At 37.5% G+C, this 21,746-nt stretch overlaps 1 protein-coding gene across 1 annotated transcript in view; it reads left to right on the forward strand.

The window, feature by feature from the left end:
- The window catches only part of dlgap2a (discs, large (Drosophila) homolog-associated protein 2a), a 662,701-nt gene that overhangs the window by 459,485 nt on the left and 181,470 nt on the right, over positions 1 to 21,746 (forward strand). Inside the window, exon 3 of the mRNA XM_051925462.1 lies at positions 19,452 to 19,663. Within this exon, the coding sequence (XP_051781422.1) occupies positions 19,452 to 19,663 (212 nt within the window). The remainder of the gene's footprint in view (positions 1 to 19,451; positions 19,664 to 21,746) is intronic.

The following is a 21,746-nucleotide window of genomic DNA, read 5'->3' on the forward strand; positions in this document are numbered from 1 at the left end:
CTTTACTTTTAATCCTAATGCATCAAGTGTATTTCTAATAACCTCATTATATCCATTATTGCCAATCACTAAAATTTCTGTTTTCTCCTTATTTAGTTTGATAAAATTATTACTCATCCATTTAGAAACACAAGTAAGACAATGTGTCAGTGTATCAAGAGAGTCGGGGTCGTCAGGCGCTATTGATAAATACAGCTGTGTGTCGTCAGCATAGCTGTGGTAATTCACGTTATGCCCCGAGATAATCTGACCTAACGGAAGCATGTAAATAGAAAAGAGCAGCGGACCCAGGACAGAGCCTTGTGGAACACCATATAGAATATCACGTGTCTTTGATGTATAATTACCATAACTAACAAAGAATTTTCTACCTGCCAGGTAGGATTCAAACCAATTTAAGACACTGCCAGAGAAGCCCACCCATTGACTAAGGCAATTAGTATTTGGAAAACCAAATACTATAAGTATTAACTGTAAAACCATATATTTTATAATAGCAACATACAGAAACTATGTGAAATAATACAATAATTCAATGCATCTCAGACTGCATACCTTCCGACAGAGCAAACAGCTGCAGTACATGTAGGTGTTGTACATAACAGTTTACACTACTCCAAAGTTACAGTGACTTAGTAGTATACAATACAATACAGTTTATTTTTGTATAGCCCAAAATCACACAGGAAGTGCCGCAATGGGCTTTAACAGGCCCTGCCTCTTGACAGCCCCCCAGCCTTGACTCTCTAAGAAGTCAAGGAAAAACTCCCAAAAAAACCTTGTAGGGAAAAAATGGAAGAAACCTTGGGAAAGGCAGTTCAAAGAGAGACCCCTTTCCAGGTAGGTTGGGCGTGCAGTGGGTGTCAAAAGAAGGGGGTCAATGTAAATGACCTACCTATTTTCCTATCTAAAGGTTCATACTATAGAAGCTACTGTGAAGAGTCTCAGGTTTGGTTGCACTGTTTGACCAGCTTCGGCCTTTGACATCCCATGCACAAGGACATGGTCAACAAGAGTGGCATGAATCTCATTTGAAACCATTTGTCTCCTTGCTCTTGCTCTTATTCTTCTTCTCCCTCTTCTACTTCCTGTCCATTGGTGGTTGATCCATTGTTAAAAAACAAGCAAACTCGCCTATGAACCATTACGTGGGTCATTTTAAATGTGAAAAATCAATAGACCTCTCCAGGCTAAGATTCATTTAGAGGAGAACAATATATAGTCTTTTGAAGTTTTGATGAGTTTTTTCATACAATGTAGATCTGTAGTCATGTTCTCTGGGTCAGCCAGAGAGATGTAAATCCTCATATCTGGTCTAAAAACTATTATCTCTATTTAAACCATGTTGCAATGTGTTAAATGTAAGCATGAGTTTAACTTCCTATTCATTTCCCTCTTGCTGTGTCATGAAGATGCCCATGACCACTGTGACTTTAGAGTCTTTCTCACAGTGTCCGTAGCTTCTGAAGTGAGCTCCTGCAGGAATTCCCTGTTGCCATGCTTGATGTGGAACCTGTGTAAATTCATTCTTTGGTGGAGTTTCTCTCACACAGAGTGCAGTGTTGGGACATTTCATACAAAGAATTAGGTAAAAGGAACTGTAGGAACTATAACAATTAACATGTTTCATACTTCTTTTTTGGTTTGTTCTAATGTTTTTAACATATTGATGAGATTATATGATCTTTTTGATGATATTTAAAATTATAAGTTCATCTTATTCATTCATGCCTTACAATAGCCATACATGTTGACCATGAACTTGGTTCTGAAACAAGAAACATATGCTGCATACCACAAATCCTGGAAGGTTAGAATGTACAGTATATACACTTCTCTAAAGACCATCACGCACAAAATATTTACTGGCATTTCCGTTCTATATTATCATTCTGTAGGGTAGTCTGTTTTGTTGAAAAGACACTGTTTTTATTGGAAAGTTTTTCAGTGGCTAAGCAAACTAGATTCCTGTTGTTTACACTACACCTTTATTCTTTACCTTATGACTGCGACTGAATGTGTTAGGGTTTGACGGGGTAGCTTTCTCTTACAATTTATGATTCAAAGCACCTGCACTTATGTTTTCTAGGTGAAACTAAAGATAGGCAGTTACAACATAAATGATTAATTAGTAAAGAACTAGAAAGTTAGCACTCAGAGTTTTACTGTGCATGCTACAGTCATTGATGATACAAATTTTACAAAATAGGTAAATGAACTGTTCCAGAATTTGCAAACGAAGGATAATGAGTAAAATACAAGACAAAATAGGTGGGACTTCTACTGTACCTCTGTTTAATTTGTTAACGTGGACAGAACTTACAGATTTAGGAAAACCCTTTCAGAGATTAAAAGACTCAAAATTGAATGAGCAGTTGTTAAGAGTTACAAAATGGTACTTTGATACAATAAGGAGACCAGCATCAAAAGACCCCAATAAGACTGACATGATTATGCTGTTCATTCAATTAAAACTAATGTATACAATTTGTATCATGTTGTGTTACCTTTTTGCATTATTTTTCAAAATGCAATAGCTTTAGTTTTCACCCCCTTCATTTGCGACTAATCCTGTTCTACAAGTTATTTTCTTAATTATTAGCTTTATTCACATTTGTGGAAATAATTAGTGTATACAGAGACAAGGTTATTTCACTGGTGGCTTTATTAAGAACATTTTTCATGCACAAATTGACTTGGAGAAGCTACATTTGCTCTGTAATACAGGGATTTCCACCTGCTGTGCCAAGAATCAATTTACTGAACAGGCCTGGGGCTGCAATTAAAAAATGCACTTTGTACATTATAAGGTACAGTAGCTAAACACTTATAATGAGGGGAATTCTGTCAATTAGAAGTTATGTCTGAGGTAGGGATGGCTGGGACATATAAGGGCCTCTATTAAATTAACACTTCATTAAAAATCCTCAGTGAAATCAGTTTTATCTGGAGTAAACTACAGGAAAGTATAAAGGTGTTACTTACAGGGTGACCAGTATATCAGCAGGCAAGTGAGTGTAAGGAGAACCAATAGAATTACCCTGCTAAATATGAATTGGTGCATGTGTTTCACTTGGTTCTAAAAGTCATTTATTCATTTTTAGCACTCTTCACATCTGGACTGGGATCATCTGTGACAGGATAAATTTTAGTGTATCATGTGTAACTTGTAGACAGGTTGTCTCCATTTCGAATGTATATGGAGAGAAGTGTGAGAGTACTAGACAGGCAGTGCAAAGGGAGATTTCCATGTTTGAGGAAGGGGATCAGCCTCTCTACAAGGGAGACAGGGTTCACCTTGTCAATTGGCAGGCCCAGAGAGACATTTAAGTTTGTTTTTTGATTTGTTTTGTCCTTTTATGCCTTTGTAAATTATCTCCCATTATTAGTATTTGTGCATATGTTTTTGCCTCCATGATGTACTGGTGTGGAGAAGAAACAGTATATTTAATTAGACCTACCAGGAAATAAGAAGTACGGTGAACCCTCGTTTATCACGGTTAATCCGTTCCTGACTCTACCGTGATAAATGAATTTTCGCGAAGTAGGATTCTTTATTTATAAATCGAATATTTTCACAGTTAGAGTATAGAAAACCTGTTTACGACCTTCTAAATATGTTTTTTAACATTATTAGAGCCCTCTAGACATGAAATAACACCCTTTAGTCACCATTACACTCGTATTACCCAATATATTAGACAAAATAAGAGAAAATAAGACATATTAGACGTTACAAATATCATATTATTACTAGGCTCACACACCTTTTAAGGCGACCGACTTTTATCCTCAATTTGTGTGCGCTCCATGTGTACATCAGGCATGTAAGTGTAGGGAATGAGAACATCAAAGTGCCCATTCATAACATCTCCCGAAAACCTACGTTTTTTTTATCCCCTCGAGTGCCTGTCCAAAGTCGTTCAATGTCAGCCCGAATCTGTACCGCTAAAGACGGAGTTTCATGCACTAAATAAGCTATAGATGAGAATAAGCAAGCACCATCTCCCCTGATATTTACTACGTGGTAAGGCATTTGTACTCCATCAACATTAGTTATTTCCAGAGACATAATTTTGTCTTATTTTTCCAGCGCATCGCGCACAAAAGCAGGGGAACAGTGGGAGCGCCAGAACTCTGCTCACATCGCGTCGCTTCGTACCGCAAGTAGCAAGTAGCAAGTCTGGGATAAGCGGAATACCGCTACGCTTTGCACTCACGGGACGGAAGGACAATCCCGACCGCTTTTATATAGTAGATTATTGTACTGTACATTTAATTACACACACACACACACACACACAGAGTTCTTACACACAACCACTAACCTATGAAGGCTCGACCTCAGTAGGAGAGTCTTCAGATGATGCAGTATCTTCAGCAGGTGCGTCGTTGTCTTCTTCCGCTGAAGGAGTACTAGGAGTAGGCAGTGGGTATCTGGGTGCGCAGCTGAAGAACATCTTGATAGGCAGTTTCTGGTGCTGTCTTTTCATATGCGTGAGGAGGCTTTTGTAGGGGGCGGCACGGTGGCGCAGTGGGTAGCGCTGCTGCCTCGCAGTTGGGAGACCTGGGGACCTGGGTTCGCTTCCCGGGTCCTCCCTGCGTGGAGTTTGCATGTTCTCCCCGTGTCTGCGTGGGTTTCCTCCGGGCGCTCCGGTTTCCTCCCACAGTCCAAAGACATGCAGGTTAGGTGGATTGGCGATTCTAACTTGGCCCTAGTGTGTGCTTGGTGTGTGGGTGTGTTTGTGTGTGTCCTGCGGTGGGTTGGCACCCTGCCCGGGATTGGTTCATGCCTTGTGCCCTGTGTTGGCTGGGATTGGCTCCAGCAGACCCCTGTGACCCTGTGTTCGGATTCAGCGGGTTGGATAATGGATGGATGGATGGCTTTTGTAGGGTATTGCCATCTTTGATCATATCCAAGAGTTTCACCTTCTCCTGGATAGTAAGCATCTTTCTCCGGCGCTTAGTTTTATTGTCAGAAGACTTAGAAAAAGCAGCATGTTTAGGAGCCATCGTGGGGCTTAGATAAAAGTTCTCAGAAAATGCGTGCTTTAGTGACATAAGCGTGTATGAGAAAAAATCGCAATAGAGTGAAGCCGCGAATTTTGAAGCGTGATATAGCGAGGGATCACTGTAGTCCAAAGTAAAATGCAATGTTCGATATCCAGAATGTCAGACCAATCTTTCACCAAGCCCAAAATAAAACCCAAACTCAGAGTCAAAATTTACATAATTAAACAGTGTATTTCCAGAGAGAATGAAAACAAGAAAACATACACAAAGTTTTTAAGGGCTTATCCACAAACTCGTGGAAAGTGATGGGATGTCAGTGCCCTTTTATCCCGTCATTCAGCTAACACTGCTCACATCACTGGTTCATTACCCCCATAATGCTACAACAAAATTTCAGAAAATATCTAGAAGATACAAATATGGCTTCAAAAATGACAGAATTATTTTAATAATGTTTGAAAAAGAAAAATATTTGCAAAATTTGAATTAGGGTTGTGAAAACCCCATAGAGAGAAAAAATAGTATTTGCAAGATGTATTTTCATGAATGTTTCTCAACATAATAACTTATATATATAGAACTTTTGCTTGCTGTCAATGCATGGAAATTTTAATTTTTTGAATAAAATAACTAATTCATTGAATACTCTCGTCATATTAATGCTGTTTGGAAGAGATAATAATCATATTTAAAGTGGCTTGGCAGCAGTACCTATTATAGTAATATGATAATTGGTTCAGTCATTGTACCGTAATTTTAAATTACTGTTAGAAATTAGAATCATCAAACAAACAAACAAAAAGTGTCAAATAAAAATTTCAGTATATATAAAATCTACACTGACTGGAAGCAAAATGATTTCAATCCAGAAAGCTGACAAAGGCAGACTTGTTCACTGAAGTCAATGTAACAGGAATCTAATGAGAAGGACCAGCCTTGGTCTTTAAATCTTTAAACATTTTTTTGCAATCAAGTATTAATATTTCAGCTATTATTTTCATGGCTGTATTAGTTCTTTTGTAAAAAATGCTTACATGTTTAAATCTTGTATCCAGCCTTTATGGACCCCACTCCCTTACCTGGCCAGGAGGCTTTGATAACAGAAGGTCAGGGAGGGAGTGACAATCTTGCAGGACCAAGATCTGTATGTGGAAGGACGTTACAGTGGCCACAGCGGACCTGGCATCCTAACAACCATTGAGTGACTCCCGGGATGAACTTGGGAACAGGGAAGAACAGCACAGTGGGTGACTGCTTGCTATGGACAGAGATTCCTCTCATACACTGGGTGGTTGCATCGTACCTGGTGGACCCCATTATGGACGCCCACAGGTCATCATGGGAGTTGTGATTCCATGGTCCTGCCCTGTCGGGCTCTGTGGGGCTTTCCGAAGGCAACAGATTACTCATTAGAAGTACTCGCAGGTCTGGAGTTAAAAGAGAGCCCTCCACTTGGTTCTGGGAGTTGAAGTCAGGAGAGGAGACAGACAACTCTCGCCTGGAGTGGACGAGAGTGGAAGAAGCCATGGAGCAACTGACATTACTTTATCATGTACTGGGATATGAGGGAGCTACTATGGCACAGAGGGAAGGACAGCTGTAAAGGGCACTGTATTGTGAATAAAAGCATCGAACTGTGTGTCCGTAGTTGTGTCATGGGTTTGGGGCTCTGCCACGTCCCCTGCTGGCCACAGTATTTTATTTGTTTAGTATAGTATATAAATGTGAGAAATGATTATAGTATAGCACCATTGTTTATAATAATAAAATTTAAATAAATAAAAGTATTTAAAAGATAACCATATAACATATTCACAGTCCTTTTGTTGTTTCCAAGTGTATTCAACAAATTGGAAGAGGAAAATGTAAAACAAAAGAAAAATAAACACCAATGCTAACATACAATTAGCATACTGTATTTTACAGTAAAAGTCATTCTGTGGTCCTTCATCACCATACTGTGAGATCTTTTTTGAGTCTGCTTTCTTTAACTGTGTTATAATGAAACTATGCACAAGATGTACAAAAAATGTCAAACTTAGTATGCTTTAATTTATATTGAAGGATACCCTTCCTCTCTACTGAAAGTATCTTTAGCTATCTACAAATTAACTGTTGAATTTTGGATGGGATGGCTTCACTTTGTTTCCCTTAAATCATCTATCCATCTATTGTCCAACCCGCTATATCCTAACTACAGGGTCATAGGGGTCCACTGGAGTCAGTCCCAGCAAGCACAGGGCGCAAGGCAGGACACAAACCCCGGGCAGGGTGCCAGCCCACCGCAGGCCACACACACACACACCAAGCACACACTAGGAACAATTTAGAATCACCAATGCAACTAACCTGCATGTCTTTGGACTGTGGGAGGAAACCGGAGTACCCAGAAGAAACCCACGCAGACACGGGGAGAACATGCAAACTCCATGCAGGGAAGACCCGGGAAGCAAACCCGGGTCTCCTAACTGTGAGGCAGCAGCGCTACCCACTGTGCCACCGTGCCGCATGTCCCTTAAATCAATGTTCCACATTTGCTTTGAAAAATTATATTCTTTTAAATGTAGACCACTGTGAAATTTAGTTACAGATGGAGAGAAGGCTTATTTAAAAGAGAAGAATGTCTCTTTGCTTTTCCATGTTGTTTCCCAAGAAATGCCCCTATCCATTCATTCTTTAAACCTGTTTAATACACTAACAGGGTCAAATGAGCCCAGAGCATATTATACCGTCTTAAAGGGGAGGAAGAAATGAACTTGTCCTGAACCAGGCCCTTGATCCATCTTAGTCCACACTCACTCACTCATACCAGACCAATATTAATGTTTCTGGCATGTGGGAGAGCATACACATTAACCAAGGAAGAACCCACAAAGATATGGAAGAATATGCTAATATTACACAACAGCAGCGTAAGGACTACAGCACTGTGCTGCCCATCTTATAAAGTTTAATATAAGGATGTTTTTCTGTATGGAAAGTAGCATTTGAGGGTTAATTTATCCATCCATTTACTGAATTAATTTCAGTACAACTTTGTCCAGCAGCACATAGTGAAGCATATCAGGAGATTCTCCCCCAAAAAACCAACAATGGCTTGTTTTACAGTAATCAATTATTAAAACATGGAATGAAAAGTCCATGGGTGAATACTTTGAAGATTGACATTAAAGTGTCCCAATTAGTTTGACTTATGCTTACCCGTTTTTCGTGAACAGTTTGGTGGTTATTTGCTTTGAAGGAATTGGTTTGAGAAACATGGTGCTTTAAGCCCAGTCAGTGAAGAACCTGAGAAGAGTTGTCAGTTTAGGATTAATTAGATCCACCATCAACCTGACAAAATCTGTAACAAAAAGAATATTCTGAAAAATCATGCTGTGTTTAAATGCAGTGGCTTGAAGACAGCATAGCAGGAAAACCTTGTAAATTGTGAAGGCAAAAATACACCCTGGCATGTAAAGCATGTTAATTAAAATGAACCAAGGGGATCACTGGATTAGGATTTGGAAATAAACTAAATCTTCAACAAGGAGACATCACCCCAGCCATCCTCATCAGCCTGCATGTACAGAATGCTTAACATTTTCATGTCTTTGCTGTCACTTTTGATCAGGGATGCAGCATTTCTAAGAACATTTTTTGAGAAGTAACATTTACTTTATTTTTTATTTTTTCGGTTTTTATTTTTTCCTAGCACCTGGCTGGTTAAGCTCTTGTGGATAAGGTGGTTTTATCCATGAACAAATGGATGAATGGAAACGTTTTATTTTTTTAAAAAATGAAATCAAATTCTAGATCAGAGGTGGGAAAACTTTTCTCTTCAAGGTCACATAGTCATCTGTAAAGTCTCTAGTGGGCCACATGACAAAAATCTAAATTTGCTAAATAATGAATGTTACTTTCACACAAAACACATTTATTCGTCCTATAACTATATAACTTTGGTACACAAAGAAAGAGGCAAATAAATTAGCTTTTTGTTGTAATACACTTTCTGACAAATTACTTCCAAACTTATTGTGCTTAGTTTGAAAATGTCTCTTCAAATTGAACTCCTTCAAAACTGTTAGACTGTCGTGGCATATTAGGCACAGTTCCTTTGTTAAAAAACACAACATTCTTCTTAAATTTTACACTTTTTCAAAGTAGCACTCATTGTTATGGTTAAAAAAAAATTTGAAATTTAATAAATTAATCCGAGTGATCCAAACATATGCGTGAGAATGCATGTGCTTACATAGCAACCAGTCTTCCGACTACTTAAGATCGAAACGTCAGTGCATGCATACAGTTAACACGCAGTACAGAGTCCACTTTCTTAAGCACAACCTTCTGCTTATACACACATAACATTATAAACAGACTTGCTCATTTGTTTACATGTTCCAAACACACACTGATTATTTATTTAATTTGTCATTTTTGTTAATAAAATCACAAAAGTTTTAAACTTGTGTGTGGGCCGCTCAGATTGACGTCGCTGTCATTTTCGTTAACAAAATCACAAAGGTTTTAAATTTGTGTGCAGGCTGCACCGGGGGCCGTAGTTTGTTTACCCTTGTTCTAGATACTGTTATGAAAATCCAAGTCCAGAATGGGACTCTGACAGAAATGCAGGATTGTGATTTTTAGCAATTTTAAATTAAGTTTGAATGATTTTTAATAATGTAGTTGTATGTTAAAAAATTATGGGAGAATCTTAACTTCTGGTCATAGCCCACAAACAAGATATCCATTCCGCTTGAATGAATAATTTAATTATTTGTGTCTGAATAGTATAAATAGACCACTATGATTCAATTCTTATTTAATTTTTAGATGTTGTTTTGTCTTGTTAGAGTAATATATTACTGTACTTTCCCCTTTTGTATTATTAATATGTAGCTTTAGTCAGAATGCCTCAAATCTCACAGACTTACCACTGTTTATAAGGTATTATAGTATATAACTTCTCCCCACCTTCCCTTCTACATCTATAACCTCAGGCAATTAGGTGTAGTAAAAGACAAGCAGGAGTTAGGTTACAATTTAATAATATTCAAAAATAATAACAATATGGAAAATACAGTAAATATTGGCAACCATGCAACCTGATAAATGGTGATGTGTAGTTTCAGGCGGCACACAGACTTGTTGGTTACTTAAAATGTCTCTAGTTAAGGCATCATTTGTGGTCAGCTTTCTTCAGAAAAGGCTGCATGCCTGTCTCAATATGACTGCCGAGCTGTGCTCTTCATTGTGTTGTCCTTTTCAGTTCATGGTGTGAGATGGTCATTCAGCAGTTTGGTAAGAGAGGGAGTGAGCAAATTTATAGATTTTCTGTCCAACGCCTAGAGCCAATAGGGGCGTCATAATACTTAAAGGCTTCTGATACAAGCCAGTTCCAAACAGCCATACTTCAGAACAATGGGGGGATAGAACACCTTCACACCTGCCCTCCAAACCATATGTTAAGGTAAAGCTTGCCAGTTAGGCAGCCTGGCTTTCCTGTGGGGGTTGACTAAGAGACTTTAGCAGAGAAATATTGGTCAAACTTGTTTGAAGCACTTCCCCCAACCCTGTCATAAAATTACAATGAGACTCATTCCTAAAAGGGGGGAAGGGGTTCTTAACCCATTGCTGTTATTATCAGTAATGTAACACTAATATTACATTGCTTTGTCTAAGTTACAAATAAAGACATACAAAATATTTATCAACTTGTATGCAAAATGTCACATCACAACAGGTGCATTTGCATTTAATGCATAAAGCACCTACTGTGATAGCCCATGTTTTTGTCTTTTTGTCTGCATGAAGCTCAGCCTTCCATAGATAAATTTTGTTGAAATGAGTACACCTCAGTCCTCCTGATCCTTTAAGTCACAACAGGTAAGTTGTATAACCTTCCTAACTATAAAAGTATAAATTGGAAGCAAGTAAAATAAAAGGACATCTAGATATGAATTAACTACCCTGAGGCATTATACACAAGAGTTAATAAACATTTACTTAATATTAACCTTACGCTAAACCAACCTCACAGAACCATCATCTGTAGATTACAATGATTCACTATTTTACTGTTAGCATAATTTTGTAGGCTCAACAGACAACTCAGTGACAGGAAGAGACACTCTTTCTGGCTATGAGTTCTGATAAATAACCGAAGAATATCAAAATGTCCTGGTATTAACAGGCTGCCATCTGATAAAACATTTCTCTGCCAAAACAAACATTCTCAAATTATATTTAGAACAGCGTGTATGAAGCTCCAAGAGTCTTCTCAGCAACACTTAAATGTAATACTGTATACATATAATAGTATGTTCAAGAGGAAAAGGTTGATTAAAAACTTCTGTTAAATTTGAACAGCATCACAAGGAGGACCAAGAACCAGACAAAAACAGAGTATTGTTATTTATTTGTTTCCACACTTGTGGAATTCTATGCGTTCATTTGTTAAAGAGTTTTTTCCCTCTGATCCTTCTCTGATGATGATGATGATGTGATAAAGCAGGCATTTAACAAATGAGGATAGGCTTTAAGTGTGAGCTTACTTGCTATTTGGGCATACTGGGGTTTTATATATTTCTAGGGGCTGTGCAAGCAACAGCCTCTTTACAGACGGTCTGTATTACTTACTTTTTTTTTTTTAACTTGTTACGAGTCTTATTTAAAATCAGAAGTAATATGGCTTGTCAGTAATAGTAGCTACTAGAAATCAGATAAATGGATTTTAAACTTACCCAGTGCACCAAGGTGCTCGCTTTTCTTGACTACCTTATGTCTGCAACACCTGAAATTGTAAGAGACACTGAGAAAAAGGAACCATGATGTATTAAATATTCCTGTAATCAGCTACTCGCACTGCAATTGCAACCGCCTAAGCAGCTCAGTTACACTTTACCGCAGGATCTTGTTTGTCCACAGACACACAGAGTAACCTGCTGGCGCAAGAGTAAAAGCAAAGTCAAAAGGTTTTAGAACTGGTCTGCCATCTAATGTAATGGGAAATATTCAATTGCTGTCAAATAAGATGGATGAACTGCCTGCACTTATAGTGGACCATGGAGCATATAAATATAGTGGCATTTTGTGCTTTACAGAGAGCTTGCTTATCCTCATATACCTGACGCTGTTTTAATGCTAGACAGATTTCATCTTAATCGAGCAGAGACCCAGTCATAATGTGGAAAAAAGACTTTTAGACATGAGCTGAAACAAGTGACCTGATTCACTTAAAATCCTCAACAATATACAGTCTAACCTTTTTTATTTATGCACTTTTCTGCTTATAAGAATTTTCTAAATTAGAACATATTCTGCCAAAAAATTCACAAAATTGGCTTTCTAAGTTTTTTACATCATTGGCCAATAAGGGCTAGTAATACACAAATGATGTGGCCTAAGAAAAAAACAAAAATAAAATGAAAAATCAAACTATTAGCCACTTTTTCATTACAACTCAGAATAAAAGAAAACATATCTGCCTTTTAATGATGCGCAACATATAAAGATTTCTTTAATGCAGGCAATAAAAATGTTTGTTTGACAAGTTCAAATAAATTCTCTGCCAACAAGGCATTTTGGGAAAGCTTATTTGCATAACAAGTGTGATTCACTTAAAAGACAGAGTAGCTTGTGTAACCTGTCTCCAGAGCAAAGGATTTCATTTACATTTTGGGAGAACGAATAACTGCCATTGTGAAAACACACTCCAGTTAAAGACAAACACAACAATTTGGGATGCGTTTACTGACAAATAAAAAATTATCTTATCAAGCAATAACTGCAGTACGGAAGCAAGTCTCTATGCCTTAGAAAGCCAAACCTCTGCTCTTTTGAAAGCTGACAGACTGGACATACTGGAATAGTGATGAATGCTTACCTGTAAATCCTACAGTGTAAATGCTCTATCAAGTAATTGATGCATCATACAGAAACAAATGTATAATGATTTGAAAGTGAAAGTCTAACTTTTTTTTTTACTGGAAAAATTCCTGACCTTTGAAACAAAAGGGATCTTGGTTACAGAGTTAAATCCTTGAGCACCCTGGGAGTAAGCAGTGTAGTGGCCATTTTTGCAGGAGTAAAGAGAATGGGGAAACATAGAAAAGCACAGAATACAACATTTTAATAGGCAAATTGTGAACTTCAAAAGAAACAGTAAGTAAATCAATGACCATGCATTCTGTCTATAAATTTGCCTCATTGTCAGTCCCAGGGATGATGAATGTGGGTGAAGTTTAGTGTTTTGAAGTACATGGAATTGTTCAGCACATACATTGCTAAGTCTTAATTTGTTACCATCGTTGTACTTATTAGTCAAAGGTAGTGGCTTTTCAGACTGCTGCACTGTAACTAGTTGTCATTGAGACTTGTTTAACTCAATGTAAGAAAGTGAAATGGTAATTGTTATTTGCATTTCTACCACTTTGTCCAGATATTTTAGTTAAACTATAGTCCATTGTTATAGTGTTTATATAGTGCACATGTATAGATGAAACCACTATAGAATTATCATATCCTAACAGTCAAGAACAACAAATTACCTTTGAGACAGTGTTGGAAAGTACCCGAGCATTGAACCAATTCGGATACCGGCCATCACGTCTATAGAAAAATGGTCTCTTGTTGAAGAGATCCCAGTTTTTAATGAAGCCAATGTTTAGTCTGTTGCAGAAAGCTCTCATTCAGGTGTTTAGGGCTAGGGTTTGACTGTAGGTTTCATCCAATCTACATAGCATGGGAGGTGAACCTGACACGATGATTTTTTCAGCTGGGGTTCTCATTATCATGGCCTGAATAAGGGATGCAAAGTCCATCCTAAGGAATTCCAACTGTCAATGTAATCCATGCTGGATTACATTTGTCCCAATTATCCTGGACTTGTGCTTCTCAAGGACTGCCGGAATTGTTCTTTCCACATCTATTAACTTGTGTACCAGGAAAATAAGACACAGTTAGGTAACTGTAAGTTCAGATGCCGTAGTATAACCACAATAATAACCACATCACCACTGTCTCCAGGCATGGTGAGTCAGATGGCCAAAGCAGTTGTGAGTGGTGATGATATTGTGAGGAAGTGGAGGATATCCGGGCTTGGGCCCCTTCTTGTGTTTTCGATGTTTCTAGATTCTTTCTTCATAGTCAATGCTGTCATTGTCTAGGGCATGAGCCAGTGTAAAGCGGACTCAGTTAGGGTAATGGGCTAATAATAGTTTTTGGCAGAATATTCCTTAAAGTGTAGAGTCCAAGTAAGCAGCAAATTTTGGTTTCTGGAGCAAAGCCACACTGAATTTCCCTTGTGATATCTGAGAAGTGGGGGAGGGATAAACAACTGTAGAAAAGAACATATGGTCACAAAGGGTAGAGGAAAGGAGCCTGGCATCAAAAACCGTAAGAGCTAGTGAGTGAGGAACAAAAATATTATCTGTGCAACATTTTAGCAGAGATGAGATGAGGAGAAAAAAATGTTCATTGATGGAAGGGTTCAGCAAAAATCAGTGAAGTAGATTAAGATTGTCAGTAAAATCACAAAAAGTGTGAATAGAAAGGAGGACTCACCGTACTAAGACGGAAGATGATTTTTCCAGGATTGGGTCAAGAACAGTGCTGGCAGTTGTGTCAATAACAAATTCATATTTATGAAATCTTAAGAGTTTGGTTAGTCAGCAGTTAACAATTTACTCAGGCCTTGCAAGAAGGAGTCACAGGGTTGTTTGGTTGCAGGTTTTGCTGTAGCTAACAGCTATTGAGTTCACAGTTTACTGGCTTCTGCACAACTTTCTGTAATTATATTTGGCAAAAACCTGTAGTGAGTGGCCTTAAATCAGGATTTGCCTGGGTAGAATAGCAGACCATAAAGCAAGAAGACTAGTTAAAGAGAATCACAAAGTCAAAATGGGTCCAAGTCAAAGTCAAAAAAAATTAGACTCAAAGTAACCAAAGCCTAAAATGCTAACCAGGAATCAAAGTAAACAAAAATAGGCAAGCTGCTTTTCCCATTGATTGATTGCTACATCCTATCATTTAGAGGATCATAGAATCAAGAGTAAGAGCACATTAGGTAAGGTGATTTGTATGTTCTGTTTTTAAAATGAAGTTTCATATTTTAATGCTTTCTTGTTTATCAATGTGCTGGAGAGTGGAAATATGTTGCATATTTGGTCGGCCATGCAAGTAAGAATTTTGATATACTTTTTACATGTGACAATACAACTGCTATTAATACTATCAACAACAATATGGATTTTTTTTTTTTTACATTTCATGACCATTTTTCAGATATTCTTCAATTGTTATTTTTTAATTATATCTCCAAGATCTCTAACAAGAAAAAGGACATGCAGAACTACATTTTTGCAAAATTATGTTTTATACTATGTTATATTTTATGTGAACAGCATAAATTATTAACCAAATATGGCTACTCTGAAAGTTTCTATGGCTTATTTTGATATAGGGGACATGCATTTTGAATTGGAAATGATGAAGTAATGCTGAATTAAATCAAAGTAACAAAAAAGGCCCAAAAGGTTGGACTGAATGAAGAGATGAATACATGAATAAGTTGTAAGAAATTACACAATAATGCAGAAATTCAGATGAGGGAAATATAATGCCAATTGAATTTATAAAAGATACGGCCAGGTTTTTTAGACTGGTGGAAACCAAAAACTCCTGTAAACACAATTCCTGGGGAAAATAAACCTGTGATTGCTAGTTCGTTTGAAGTATGTAAAGTTAAAGGAATAGACAGAAAATAAACACTTGCTGCCCCACAGAGTACGAATCAATTAATACTAGCGAAAAACATCAAAATATAGGAATTTTGACAAACAAGAGGAGACCATTTAGTCCATCGAGATTGTTTGTTTAAGTAACTGTTAAGCTATCCCAGTATCTCAAACAGGGACATGTTAAAGGTTGTCAATGGTTTTTAGTTGTTGTTTTTTAAAGCTCCTGCACAGTCCTTAGATGAAGAAAATGTTATATCAACAAAAAACCCTGAATCCTTTTCAGATGTTTTCTGTAGGACAGTGTATTCTCTCATGTATTTATAGTTAACATTCGTTTTGCCCATGTGTAGCACTTTGCACTTTTCTACAATAAAATTAATTTCCCAATTGTTTGTCCAGTTTTAAAGCTTGTCCAAGTCTTTTTGAATTGTTTATGCTGTCTCCTCAGTATCTGCAATTTCTCAAATTTTACTGTCATCTGTGAATTTCACAAGTTTGCTAACTTTACCAAAATCAATATGATTACTAGGGGCGGCACGGTGGCGCAGTGGGTAGCGCTGCTGCCTCGCAGTTGGGCGATCTGGGGTCCTGGGTTCGATTCCCGGGTCCTCCCTGTGTGGAGTTTGCATGTTCTCCCCGTATCTGCGTGGGTTTCCTCCGGGCGCTCCGGTTTCCTCCCACAGTCCAAAGACATGCAGGTTAGGTGGATTGGCGATTCTAAATTGGCCCTAGTGTGTGCTTGGTGTGTGGGTGTGTTTGTGTGTGTCCTGCGGTGGGTTGGCACCCTGCCCAGGATTGGTTCCCTGCCTTGTGCCCTGTGTTGGCTGGGATTGGCTCCAGCAGACCCCCGTGACCCTGTGTTCGGATTCAGCGGGTTGGAAAATGGATGGATGGAATATGATTACTATATAAAAAATACACAATAGTCCTAGGTAAAATCAGGAGAGATTTCACTGATAATCTTATTCCAAATGGAGCATTCTCCTCTTGTCTTATCTAGCAGCCATACCATATGAGAACAGAGGTTTACCACTTGAGAACAGGGGTTTGGGTTGCTGTTGCAAGGGGTGTTGGTAAGGCCAGCAGGAGCCTCTTGCCCTGTGGTAGGTGTGGGGAATCCCAAAGCCCCAGTGTAGTGACAGGAGCACTATGCTGTTAAAATTGGTGCCATCCATTGGATGACACATAAAACCAAGGTTCTGACTTTTTGTGGTCATTAAAGACCCATAGGCATCTTGGTAAAGAGCAAAGTGTTTCCTGATGTCCTGGCTAAATTGACCATCATGGCCTAGTCATTCGGGCCCCTTAATCATCCCCTTTCCATTACTGTCTCTCTCTCATCTCTTCACCACCTAATAACTAATGTGTAGTGAACATACTGGCTTAAAATAGCTGCCTTTGCATCTTCAAGATAGATGCTGCCCATTGGTGATGGTTGAAGTGGCTCACCATCCCAACCTCCCATGGAGAGTGCTTTTAGTGTCTTGAAAAGCTCTATGTAAAAGTAATGTCTTATTATTATTATTTATACTGTTTGTATTCTATAAATTAACCAGCTTGAAACATACAAAAACACACATTGCTGTGAAGCAACAAATAAACAGTTTGTAACTATGTACATATAATTATATACTAATTCAAACCTTTACTTTATTATTTTTCACATCAGTCCTTGAAACAATTGCTGTTTACCTCTAGATACCGAGAAACATTATATTTTGTACAACTGATTGGTGTTTTTGCTGCAATTCACACATCATCTGCCAAATGGTGCAATTGTCCCACAGTTTAGTGTATTTATTCTTGTTGGTTTTTTTTCTTGCATTTCACATCTGGAATAAACTAAATACATAAATACATACAGTACATATTCGTAGCATCTTCTCACAGTGCAGAATTGCAGGGGTGGGCACAATACTTTTCCATGCAGGGCCCCAGAGCTAGTCACACACAACACACATACAGTACACCTAAACCTGTGCAGCAGCTTCTCTTGTATTTCACAAGCCAAAATGGGCACATGTCACTCCTCTCTTCAGGACACAACATTAGTTCCCTGTAGCAGCATGAATTAAGTTCAGATCCCTGATGCTAGCCTACAGAGTAGTCAATGCGTCTGTATATATGTTTATGGAGACCCTGGTTAAGTGCTATGCTCCTTCTTGCCCGCTCAAGTCTGCCAGGGAGCATTGTCTGATGCTGCCACTTCTATGTGGCATCAAGTCTCAATCCAGACTCTTTTCCTGTGTGCTTCTGAGTTGGTGAAATGGGCTGCCCTCCTCTATCCAAACAGCTGACTCCCTCTATGTATTTAAGAAGTGATTGAAGACCCATCTGTTCTGTGAATAATTGTCAAATTGAAAACGGGTGGAAAAAAAAACAACTTTGCGCTGCGATATTTTCTATTCTTGGTTAATTTTTTTAATTTTAATATCTTTATTGATTGTAATCTATGATTGTAAATGTATGAATTATTACATCTTTTCACTTGTAGCAATCAACTTCTGTTACATGTCCTATTATACTTGCTGAACAAACAGGCCCAGCCTAATGTTACTTGATTGTTTACCTTACATACTTTTGTAAGTTGCTTCGAATAAAAGCGTTTCCTAAGCAAATAAATGTAAATGTATATAGCTTGCTCCCTTTTCCATCACAAATTCCAAAATACTACATCTCTTACACACTCTCCCACCCCATGACGCACCTTTCTATACCTTAGGTTGTATACAAAATGTTTGGGTTTGTTAATCTCATTATTAGTTCCATGTCTTATTCATGGGTTTACTCCCAACAGTTATGTTTTATTATATAGGAAGGTTACTGTACAAAGGGTAAGAAAAAGATTTATATTAAATAAAAAATTATTTACATATAATTTGTTTTCTTTCTAATAATCATTACATTGTCAATTTGTAATATTCTCTTTACAAAGCAATGAAATCACAATAAAATGATTCCAGAGATATAGGCTGAAATTACAGCTTTTAAAAAGTAGTTTCAAGCATGTTTTGGTTTAAAAAAATCACAGAATATTAAGCAAAGTCATAGAATTAACAGTTTAAATTTATTGAAAGTGTTCTTTTTTAGATGGAGTTCATTTGTAATTTGTTTTACTTAGCACTTGCAGGCACTATAAAATGCCTAATTTAGCAATTAACTGACATTTAATTGCATTTTTACAAACCTTCTGGGAATTGCTGTTATTTGTCCTCAAAACCATTATCCACAAACAATGACATTCAAAAACTATATGGCACTGTTGCTAAGCTGAAAATAAAAATGTATTTTCTAAACCTGTTTTCTCCTATTCCAGGACTATTGTAAGTGGAAATTTAACCTTACAACAATTGTCATAAATCTGAAACCAACATTATTAGAGATGGCCATCCATTACTTGGTGCACTCACACACCTACATAGACTGCCACTAGGCCAGATCAAAGGTCTCCATTTAACCTCATGATCATATTTCGGGGGAAATGTTTGTGGAAACAGGGAGACTGTACAAAATCATTGCAGACAGTGATTGAATAGCTAATTGATCCTGAAAGTTTGGAATTTTGGACACTATATTGAACATATGAATGTTTTTTATTGATTAATACAATAACATTTTTGTTTGTTGCTATTAATGAATAATTTTATTTCAATAAATGTTATTTCATCTGTATATTTGTGCAATAAAGCTCATTTAATTACATGTTTTTTACAGGTACCTCAAGATGAATGGGGAGGTTATCCAGGGATTAATAAAGATGATGAAATCCCCTGTCGGAGGATGCGGAGTGGTAGCTATATCAAAGCCATGGGAGACGATGACAGTGGGGACTCTGACACCAGCCCTAAAACATCACCAAAGGCTGCCATTCGACCTGATGCTCTGGTGAAAGCTCCTGGAAAAAGACCACTAATCGATCAACCAAGGTAAGACTAAGAACTGCTATGACAGTCCCGCCAGGTTTCTTTATATATCTAGCTTTAATAATTTGAGTATTATTCACTGCTTTATAAGTCACAGTTAACTGTTTCATTTAAATTGTTCATGTGGCATATCTGCAGAAATATGCTGCTGGTGTTTTCAGAAAGATTAAGCTGCTGGACTGCTCTAACTTTACATCACAGTACAATGATTAGAACTGCAATTTCACAGCACCAGAATCCTGGGTTCAAATCATGGTCCATTCTTCCTTTGTTTGTCTAGCTTTTCTCTGAGTATTCCTGATTTTTCCCACATGCTAAAGACATGTGCTTTAAGTTGATTGGCAACTCTGAATTGACCAAGTGCAAATAGGTGTGGGTATGTGCATGAGTGTGCTTTGGCTAAAGTGCCATCCAGTTCTACCTGGATAGCCTCTGGTTCTACAAGCTCCTGTATTCTTATAAATGAATTTTAAAATACGTGAATGAATTTAACTGAATATCACAGTGGCACCAGTGGTTTTCACTTTACCTATCTGATCCAGGAGACGAGATTAGAGTCTGAGCCTGAACCCTGTTTAAGGATTTCAAACTCTGTCAATTTACCACTCACATTTTTCTCCCACATCCCAAACATTTGGAATCTGAAAGTGACAGACATGAGTGGCTTTGGGTATCTGAGTGACTGTGCTTGGCAGTGGAGCAACATCCCATCTACGGCTGGCTCCTGACTCATATCTCATGCTCCTGGGGCTTTCACTGATTCCTTATGATCCTGAAATGAAATATGATTGAGATTTTGAAAGTGGGTGACTATATGAAATAATTTCACATTCAGTGACAGTAAGATGTACATGAAGACAAAAGAGTCTTCATGCCAAAGAAACAGTTTATGAACGGTATAGATTTTAATAGATATTTAAGATCATTTAAGACCATTCTCATCTTTGCACCATCTCTGTTGTTTGTTTATATATGTTTAGCCTAGTACTGATTAAAATATACGTGACTGTGATCCCCTACCCTTGGATATGGATATGGAAAAAGCAGGTTTCCAGGTAGCATTATCTGATATGCAGACCCTTTACCTTACTGAGTCAGTCCTTAAACAGCTTCAATTAAATGACTTTCTGTAGACATTAGAAGAGAGAGGTATGCAACAAAATCTGTATTGATGAAGACAGCTAGCTGAGATTCACTGGTCTGTAACATCTTGGCTTGGCATGTTTCTTCATAAAAAGAGAGAAACTCGATTAGATCATTGGTGATCTAGAAGTTACAATATATGATGGGCCATCCCAATAGAGGGTATCAATTTTTGTAAGGTCTACTTTTTTTTTATTTAATTGAAAATTTTCACTGTCAGGTATCAAATTTTGAAAATCAAGTTCATGCATCAGAAAACAGAAGAAAATCTGTTTTAAAATAACCTGCACATTAGTTCAACAAATCACCCTTTTGTACAAACTCTCTACCGGGCTCAAAATATTTAGGGGTAGATGTGGGTGGAATTAAAATGTTTCTTCAAACCTTCGAAATGGATAAAAGGTAGTTTAACTGCAACATCTGGTTGGTGTACTCGTAGATAGAAATAAAACAATGGACACAAAATTTTAAAACCACGCTATATCAATTAAGCCCAAAGCTATGAATATGTAACCCAAATTCTTCAAATCAGTTCTTATCCCAAATGTACACTACCTTTAGTTTTGGACCATAAAAGGGTGTTTAATCTTCATAGGGAAATCGAGAGAAATAATTATTAACTAAACATTCTGAAAACTTTTGTGGCTTTTATATCAGTGATTATGTAGTATTTCAGACTTACTCAACTGATTTTTCAGGTTACATTCAATAAACATAAATGATACTTTGAGAATATTATACACTTTCAATGTGAAAAATTATTTAAAGGAAATTTAATTGGGTATTTTACAAAGTAATTAAATGAAGAAAACTGTGATTCAATGATTTTCTGCTGTGCAGACTTCTGAATGTGATTAATACAAGATAAGTATGAAGGCAATAATACCATCTTTAAAGTCTGTATTTATGAAGTGTCTCAGAATTACTCTTAGGAAATGAACTG

This window comes from Erpetoichthys calabaricus, chromosome 3, assembly GCF_900747795.2.
Source record: "Erpetoichthys calabaricus chromosome 3, fErpCal1.3, whole genome shotgun sequence".
NCBI lineage: Eukaryota > Metazoa > Chordata > Cladistia > Polypteriformes > Polypteridae > Erpetoichthys > Erpetoichthys calabaricus.